Source organism: Cynoglossus semilaevis, chromosome W, assembly GCF_000523025.1.
Source record: "Cynoglossus semilaevis isolate Cse_v1.0 chromosome W, Cse_v1.0, whole genome shotgun sequence".
Classification (NCBI taxonomy): Eukaryota; Metazoa; Chordata; class Actinopteri; order Pleuronectiformes; family Cynoglossidae; genus Cynoglossus; species Cynoglossus semilaevis.
Window position 1 is genome coordinate 12,018,137 of NC_024327.1, and position 9,548 is coordinate 12,027,684.

General features: G+C 43.6%; 1 protein-coding gene across 1 annotated transcript; it reads right to left on the reverse strand.

Annotated features, from left to right (window-relative positions):
- Window positions 1-390: 390 nt before the first annotated feature.
- On the reverse strand, window positions 391-5,570 carry LOC103397207 (zinc finger protein 703-like). The gene is given in 3 exon segments (XM_008335430.3): window positions 391-3,590; window positions 3,991-4,170; window positions 4,173-5,570. Coding segments are annotated over 3 exon segments (1,818 nt in total). The 5' UTR covers window positions 4,308-5,570; the 3' UTR covers window positions 391-2,087.
- Between the last annotated feature and the right edge of the window lie 3,978 nt (window positions 5,571-9,548).

Below are 9,548 nucleotides of genomic sequence, written 5' to 3' on the forward strand. Positions count from 1 at the left end.
AAGAAACTTTAGTTCTGGAATGACCCAGCCCAAGGGTAGACCTAAATCTAGGCCAAAACCTATAATGTGACCTTAAAATGGATACACATTAAATGTGTTCTTTTTAAGAAGGTTTTTTTTGTATTATGTGACTATGCACATTCATCGGCTTTCTACCCAAATCTGTTAAAGTAAAGTGATCATTTTGCTCTCCTCAGAAATTTTGTTTTTAAAAACAAATATCTTTGATCCTCTGTGAAGAGGAAACAGAACTGGGTGGACACTTTAAATCCACTGTGTCCTGCCTTTTACGGATTTCACTTGCACTTCACAAACCCGTCCTTAGGGGGCAACACAGCACACTTTATCGCAAGTGACAGCCTGAGTGACGAATATGTGGCGCTGAATACACTCAGCTTGTCCAATTTACTCCATATGACCTTATCAGAAAAAAAAGATGTGACAGGAAACTGAGTTTCTTCCAGAGTCCAAGTTTCCTGCATAGTTCTAGTTCTGTAAGAGGAAAACTAAGTGCTGTGTCCAAGAGAGTAGGAATTGGGACAGCGTGACCTTGCCGGTGTGGCAGGGACGGAATGTGGTTTGGGAGGGTCATCCATTTTCTTAATGGCCCTGTCAAGTGACACCTGTGCTCGCCTTTCCCTTGTCTGGAGTGCTAATGAACCGTGAGAGTTGAGGAGTCTAGGAGTAATAGTGGCCTGTGAGACTACAGCCACTTTACTCTGTGCCTCCTACACCCTGCCAGCCGAGAATAGGACACAGACACACTATGGAGTTACCAACTCTCTTCTAAAAGCGCTGGTGTGGGGCATTTTGGATGAACTCACTTCTTTCCTGTGAATTAGTTTTTAAGTCTGACCCGGGAATGCTGACTCCAATAAACCACAGAGCAGCAGAGGGAGCAGAAAATGGCTCCAGGACGCTGCAGCCTTCATGTTTGTGGTTTCTGTAAGAGAGCCCTGCACTCCTCAGGGGAGGTGTCAGGACTTTGATGAATATTTCTCTATTAGCCACCCCCCATTGTCAGCGATGGCCTTTGTGTTGCAGGCCAATCCGTCAGAGTGCAAGAGATCCTGGGTCAACATCTCCCTCAGGTCATTATTAGAGTCTCAGTGACCCGGCGGCTATTCCACTCTGCTGAGGAGGCTCTTTTTACGCCCCACAAACACGAATTAAAAGTTGCACTCACAACAAAAGCAGAGCAGGTGATGGAAGAGAGGTAGAGGCATGAAAGTCTTCAGAGAGCAGCTAACAGGACTAATGACCCAGCGTGCCCTCAGTGGGACAGACCTGTCAGCTGATATGAGCCATGAAATATTGCACATTGCTACATGTACTGTGGCTCTAACAGCCATAATGATGGATAGGCCTAGATAAGTGCAGTGCAGCAGTCTGCAAAGATTGATCTTTGTAACACTCGCATCAATGAGCCCAAATTGCTGACAAAGACTGAAAAAAATTACATCTCTGCTTATTTACAAATGACATTTTTAAGTATTTCTTACAGACATGTAGAATTTTAATGTACAGTTGAGTATCCAGGGGAGAAAAACAACAGTAGAGAGTAAGAAAAAAATAAAAATCCCCAGAATAAACTCCATCTTTGTGCAGGGTTTTTATTTGTAAAGTGTTTAATAGGCATTTATGAAACTATACTTTCATCTTTGTCTTTTCACATATATATATACTCATTTGGACAGCATATTTTTTACCTCACCCATAGATGAAAAACAAGCGCTTGAGTGTAAAATAAATACAGACTTTCAATTCTCACAAATTTAAAAAAAGAATAGCAAAAAGCAACCAAAAGTTAGAAAAAAAAAAACACCACAATTTCCAGCATGTTCAAGCTCTGCTTCACACCAAATACTGGAGTTTGTTCTATAAGTTCTGTGCTGCAGACAATCACTCAGCTGCACTGTTGCCTTTGGATAGTCATTCTCAATCCTAAAGCTAACAGGTGCTTGTCCTGGCAGCAGTGATGCCCTACGCAGACCCTGACCCCAGTTTATACACTCAGTCTTCATGGCTCGCTCTGAAGAGTCTAAGCTTGTGCCTGAAATCCATAGTGGCCAGCGCCACTTCAGACCTCACTGGTATCCAAGTGCAGAGGCCGAGCCCAGTCTTTGACTGTAGAGGGCATAAGGGGAGTAATAAGCGGATGAAGATTTAAGGGAGGGCATGGGCAGACCTGGGGCGCCAGGCAGGTGGGATTTGCTGTAGGGATGGTACCGTGCTAGACCCAAACCTGGGGAGCCTTGGAGGGAGAAAAAACTGGGTAGAGTACCTGGGCTGCTGTGTGGAGGCAGGTGAAGGTGACAGGATGCAGAAGATGAAACAGATGAAGGGTAGGCTGACAACAGCTTACTGTCCACCATCCCTGGTAGTGCTGTGTGGGTACGCAAGTGGACTAGAAGCTCCTCTGATGTGGCAAATCGCTTGTCACAGGGTCCCCCAACAGACACCCAGTTACAGGCATGTGGCAGCGGTTCATTGGCAAGCATGAAACCATAAGTGTAAATAGGGTGGGAAAGGGGTGGTGTGGTGGTGGAGGTGAGGGGACAAGAGTGTAAGGAGTAGAGGTGATGAGAGGGATATAACAGGGGGAAACCAGACTTAAGACTGGACGGGTCATGAACACACGTGGAACAGTTACTTCCTGGTGCATTGGGGTAAGTCAGGCAGTAGGGGTCCCCGCATAAGCCCTGCATCAGTGATGGAGGCAAGGCTCCAGTCAGTGGGCTGGAGCTGGGGTGTTTGGCTGTAAGTCCCATTCCCAAAGTGGACTTTGTAGGATCCAAACTATGCACAAACTGAGACGGGTAGCCAGCATAGGCCCCGACAATGGAGCCGTGGTAGCCCATGGAGCCATGAGGCAGAGGGAAGACAGAATGTTCAGCCTTGAAGGGAGACACCGGGGCGATGTGCCCAGGTGCCAATGTTGCCTGTGTAGAGGCCTGTGGGTCTGCAGTCTTACTCTCAGGCCTTGGGCTGCTGGCAGAGCTGGCATTGCTAGAGTTGGTGCTGGCCCGGATGTGGCTGGAATTGGCTAATTGAGCCCCATCCATACCTGATTTGGCATAATCTGAGTCTTTTTTCCCAGCACTATTGCTGTTGTCTGTGCTGGCCAGCTGTGAGTTTGATTGTTTGTTGTCTATGTGTGAAGCTTGGGAGTGTGGCAGGGGCTGTGTGGAGGGGGAATGGCTTTGTCTTTGAGTTTGGCTCTGGGCATGCAGAGGAGGAGAGCTGGAAGTTGGTGACTGGGAATGGGGAGGGATGGACGGACACACAGAACCATTGCTACCACTGGATCTTTCAGTTGGCACCCTGAAAGCTGCTTTGTCTGAAGGCCCTTTTGTTACCAGAACATCCTTGTGACAGTTTCCTAATGACTTGGAGTAAGGCTTGAAACTTGATTTATCCTCCAGGGACTGGTGCTGCTCTCCATTCTTGGATGAACGGCTGGAAGACTCCTTGTCTCCCAAACCACTAGAGGAGAGGGAGGCCAATTTGGAAGACGAGGGAGGGTCTGGTTTGCCAATCTGAGAGCAGGTCTGGGCCAGGAGAGCCAAAGGACTCTTTTTGGCATCCAGCTGAGGAGGAAAATGGAGAGCAGGGCGGTGAACAAACTGTTTTTGTTTCTTTTAATTCAATTTAAGCACCATATGTTCAAAAATAGTAATGACATCTGAAATCTCCCACTCCGTACAGCTCAACACAAATTAAAAAATGCATATTTATTTGTAGAAAAATAAAAACAATAACATTCAATTACACTGCGTTTTTACAACAATGAATCTGAGATTATTAATGACATTTCGACGCGTTTCTGTTTTACTGCCATACGAAAAATGGCGTAAAAACATTTTCCATCAAAATAGGGAAAACATGTCTTAATATTTAAGAATATTTAGGGTAATTCATATCTATAAAACAAAAAATGCATTCTAAAAAGATTTCATAAAATTAAAGTTTTAAAAAATATATACGCACTTCAATGCTGACTGGAGCGGAGGTGAGGGGTTGGAGATACTCCGGGTGCAGTAAGTGGCCGCTGTGCGCCGTCAACATCTTTACAATCCGGATTGGAAGCCTATTAGCTTGACGCAAAAGATCCGAGAGAGAAGGACAGAACGTGGGTGGGAGAACAGAGTGCCTCTCCGCTCCTGTCCGCTGTAAGGGGGGGGTGCGCTGCGTTCCGGGGATTCGCTGCGTAAAAGCGGTTCAACTCCACCGGGGGATCTTTCATCAGGATCGGGTTGCGATGTGTGTCGGAAACATGTGAGAAGCGGATGTAGGGATGAATTCATAGATTATCAGACGTCATCATGTCAAAAATTCAAGCATATGGCAAGAAGAGTGCGGTTAATCCAAACGGGCTTGTGCGCAAAGCGCGTTTTACGCGTCCGAGCCAAACTGTCATCCTTTTTCGACTTCTCAATATCAAGCTATGTAATCCTTTAAAGAAACAAGAGTGAAGAAATATCCCTGCAGACAGAGCAGTGCGTCAGTGTCACCCGTTCCGTGTGTCTGTTTGCTTGCAGTTTCTCACTTGATCCTCATACTGTGGACGTGAGAGGAGGGACTTCAGAGCAGGAGCCGACGTCCAATCAAAAAGGTCTGCGTCCCTGGTGTGGGCGGGACTAAACGATAGGGGGTGGTCTCTAGTTCTCCCTCTCTTTTTTTCTCTCTCTCTTTCGCCTGGCGTCACCATCAGATGAAGGCTGTATTTAAAGTATGTGTGTCAGTGAAAAACCTGAAGCAGTTGCGCACTGACATTTTGGAAGCGAATCTTTTATTATTACTACCATTTAAAAAAACACAATGTTACACATCTTTAAGTAGAAGGAAGTGTAGGGAGAAGATTCATGTGAAAGTCTAAAAGTGTCAATATGATACAAAAAATAACAATAAACAATAAACAAGATATTAACTAATCTAAAAACGTATCCAAAAAGCCCAAAATGTATCAAAACCTTGTGAATTATTTAGTCAAGCCTGCAATTTAAAACCAATTATACTACTTAGCTGACTGATATCCAAAACGAATTACACAAGGGGGATTAAGTACATGATTCCATTGAGACTTGAACCCACCACACTATAGAAACATCCAAATGAGTCTTTAGCAAGAGTCCTAGAAAATAATGAAAAAAGTCCACTGCTACAGAAGAGACGGTCTGGAATCTGCTGTTAAGACAGAACACCCTGTAGGGTATTAAGCCCACCTGGAGCAGGTCATTTGGTGACATGAGTCACAGCTAGAACTGGTTGACCTTCATCAATTATTTGTCATCTGGCAGCATTTCATAAATGTTCTGGTAAATACAGATGCAGACACTACAGTGCAAGTGCAATTTTAGGGCTCTGTTACCAATCTATCCATCCATTTTCGTCCGCTTATCCGTTACCAGGTCGCAGAGGCAGCAGTCTCCACAACCGCCACCCAAATCACACTGCACCGTACCAACCCTCCTGAACCTTCCTGTGGGTGGTGAGTCCACTGGAAGGTACTAACCGCCCTAACCAGGATTCGATCTTGCACAGGAGGTGAACCTTAACCAATAACAGATGCATTGCCTCTGAGCCAAAGCACCATGGGGCTCTGTTACATGATGCTAATTAAAACAAGATGCTGCGGGGCGTATTAATAAACTAAATATAAAGTTAAGGAAATTCATGTTTTAGTTAAGCCATCTGGCTTCCGATTATGGCTCTGAAGTCTAATAGTAGGATCAGACTGAAAACTCTGGATGTAACTCCGCATGAAAATGAGAAAATGTAATTAAGATATGTCTGACTTCATTTGTAAAGTCAGTAAAACATTTTACTCAGGGCATATAATGATAAACACCAGTTTAAGATCTTGTTTAATGGAAACTTCTGGTAACTATATACTGGAATATTTGTTCTCAATAAGGAGAAAAAAGGGGATTAAGAACAGGTGTGTGCGCTTACTGTTGGAGACACTGTAAATCAAAGGCCATGCTGTCAATCAACAATGATGTCCAATAATCTGGAATCTACAACTTCTGGTTGTGCTTTATTGGTTGAGACCCACCAAAACTAGGTGGGGCAAAAGTATAATTAACAAAGAATGAGGAAGAAGAGAAAAACACCCAGCTGCTGGGAGTGAAGCCAGCGGCCATTTGGGAACAGGAGCTCCTGCACGTAGTGAAGTGCACCAATCATCTGTATCGTCTGCAGACTACTGAGCCATTTTATAACGGGTAAATATCTTGCTTCTTTTTAATAAATCATTGATTGCTTGACAACATTCTGACAAACTGGATTTTCTTCCTGGAAAACATGTAAACACATTGGCTTGGTGTCGTGGGCCACAACCGAGGTCCATGATGGAAAGAATTGGAAGACAAAACACAACAATCGGGCACTTTATGTTTCCCACAATGCACTGCGAAATCTACTGTACATTGGATGTACACATTTTAAATGTATTTGTTTACATCTTGTTTGTTTCAAAGGTATTTTTTATATTGCTATTTTTTGTCTGCTTCTTGTATGTTTCTTTGGTTTAAACAAATAACTTAGTTCTGTTCATGCTGGGCCACAATCTGACCAACTCCAAAATGAAGCCTTAAACGTGAATGCAGGTGAAAATTAGATAAACACATTATTAGAATGATATAGCGTACTGGTTAAAAGTTAACCACATTTATAAATATAAAAAAATGGCATCTACGGTAAAGGTTAGGTCCAGATGTTCAAACATTGAACAAGTGGCTTAAATTAACTAAAGATATCTCAGAAGCATCTAAAACATGGAGAATAAATAAAAGTGATAAGCCACAAAGAACCCATCTCAGGGCTGCGGCTGGCCCAAAACCCTGTCTTGTCTTGGACACGCCTGCGTTAACATCTGACATGATATTTTTTTGCAGCTGAGGGGGGAAAGTCAGGGTGATGATGACGCGTCAGCCTCACTCAGCAGAGTCACTGTTCGGCCTGTCATAATTAGGCTCACTCGTCACCCACACGCTGCCACTCACGCTTCAATGGCCTGCAGAGATCCCTGAGTATGTGTGTGTAAATGTGCAATGTGGCACAATCTCCCTTTGAATCCACCTGTTGTTAGATCCCAGGCTACGGGCCCACCCGCAGCTTGATAGGCCCTCCGTGTAAGGGGTAAGGACCCGTGGGGCCGGAGTGGGTGCTGGCTGTGCCACTTCGCTCCCCGGGTCCCTCACTCGAGACCCTCCTCCGGTCACCCACGTGCCTGCGTAGGCCTATGGTCGAGGTGATTCGTCCGGCTCCTGACTGTCGTCCGTCTGGGTGTCCGCCCCGCTGCCGCCGCACGTGCACTACCGAGGAACAGCCTGGGGCTCGGGGTGCTCCACGCGACCACACTCATTCATGACAGCTCACCTCTCATGATCCTGGCACTTGTTGATTGCCGGAAAAGGGTTTTAAACACCTCAACGGTGTCAGGGGCATGTAACTGGGTTTTTCAGAGAATAGCCTTAAAAAATTGGTGAATCTTCTATGATGTTAACCGCGTAAGACCCTGGATTTACTGTATGCAAGGCGATGTATGATGTAACAAAATTTCTTTCAATCTATGATTTTAATTTCATAAGAATTTATTTATGGGAATGAATAGGGCACAGCACATAAGCAAATTTCAGCCATTTGTAAAAATAATGTAGACACTCATTCAATCACTTCAGTATAATAGACAGATCAAAATATAACATAAATGTGCTGTGGTGTTGTGTCAAAAATAAAATTATATTCTGAACCTGTTGCCTACTGGTGGTGTAGTAGAGGAGAGGACACGACCTTAGGCCCTCGGTGTGTTCAGTCCTCACTGCTGAGGAAGAGCCGACGCCCTAAGCCGCCCGGTACGGGGCTGCTTCCCCCTGGGCGAAGCACTCTTGTGGTCCGATGGCAGTTGTGGCGAGAAGAAGCAGAGAAATAATCCAATTCTTTATTGTGGCAAAACAAACTCGGAGAAATAATCCTTCTTCACTCCGGCTTACTCTTCTGCTTCTCTCGTGAGTTCTTTCAAGTCCACAATCCTCCTTTCCTGGGGCATGACAGGGTCCTGGCGTGAGTCCCGTCCGTCCGGGGGAGAGATGAAACACGAACTGAACTGTTTAGCTCTTACACCTTGTATTTATACAGTACAGCATGTAAAAAACACTTTTTCCTTTTAGATGAATCATTCACTCTTTTTTAGGCCTTTCCTGGACACCTGTGTCCATCATGTGCGTCATGACCTGACCACTATGTGAGTCATGTCCTGAACATCCTTCCTGTATCTGTCCCTAACTTTCCAACAGTTCACACACTTCTCCTTTTTATTCTTAAGATTGACAGTGTACCACAGCACTTCTTTTCATTTATTACACATTTCTTAAGATCATAATGTTAATCACAACATTTCTTAACTCATTGATTTCAGCATTAAGCACTTCCTCTGACTCTGTCTTATATCAATCACTTCTAGTCAGAGGATCATTCTTTTAGTCTTATTCAGACACTTTCCCTATATTGCGTTACCTGCAGATATATTCAAAAAATATAAATTATTTTATTTCAAGAACTCACACATTCTTTCTATGCTTCATTATATAAATCACTGTATTCTTAAATCACTGTATTCTTTCCCCTAATCTTATGTTTTGGTAAAACACTTTTTGACCTTTTGAACTTCCCTGGATCAGAGACACGTCTCAACATGTTTTTGTAACACATTTCGACACATGTTCCCCTTTCTTTTAGCCAAAATGCGGAACTATATTTTTATAGCCTGCTATGATACACTCGTTTTATGACCTTTGGATTATGACCTTTGGATACTGACCTCAACCTTTCTTGACACTGTTTATTTAAAACCATCCGTCACCACCGTGCCGGCTGAGACACATAAACAGGTGACACATAGCAACTGCGTTATCACTGTAAAAGTTAAAGGTACAGTTGAAGAAAACAATAGTAGCCTTTCACCATAAACTTATAACTAACGTTATTGTAGAAGGTCACTGTAACAGCGTTTCTCAACATGTACATGGAAAAACAAAAATATATTAAAACATTTGAAATAGCATGTGTGGATGAAATGTATTCATGTGTTCGTATTTTATAGAAGTATGCAACATATATAATCATGTTTTATAATAGAATAAATAATCATAAGAGATGTGCTTAAACATATAACCAGCTTGAACATAAAATGCTGCTTAAAGCTAGAACTGAAAACATGCAGATGTAGAGAAGGAGCTGCGAGGTTGAGATAAAACCAAGGTTGGTTGTGAAAAGAGGAGTACTTGGTGTGATGGGAAACAGAAACTTTTAGAATACAATTTGACAATGGCTGGATTCATAGTTAGAACACAAGGCCCCAACAACAGCACCTGGGCACGATAAGAACGGGATGAGAAACTAACGGTGTAGATACAGTTGCCAAAAAGAATGTATGACTGTGTGCAGAACAAATGAAGTCTGTATTGCTTGATATGTACCACCCCTGGATATGTGTGTCAATAAAACGAGCCTGAGTTTGTGGAGAGAGCAGAATTCAGCAGTCG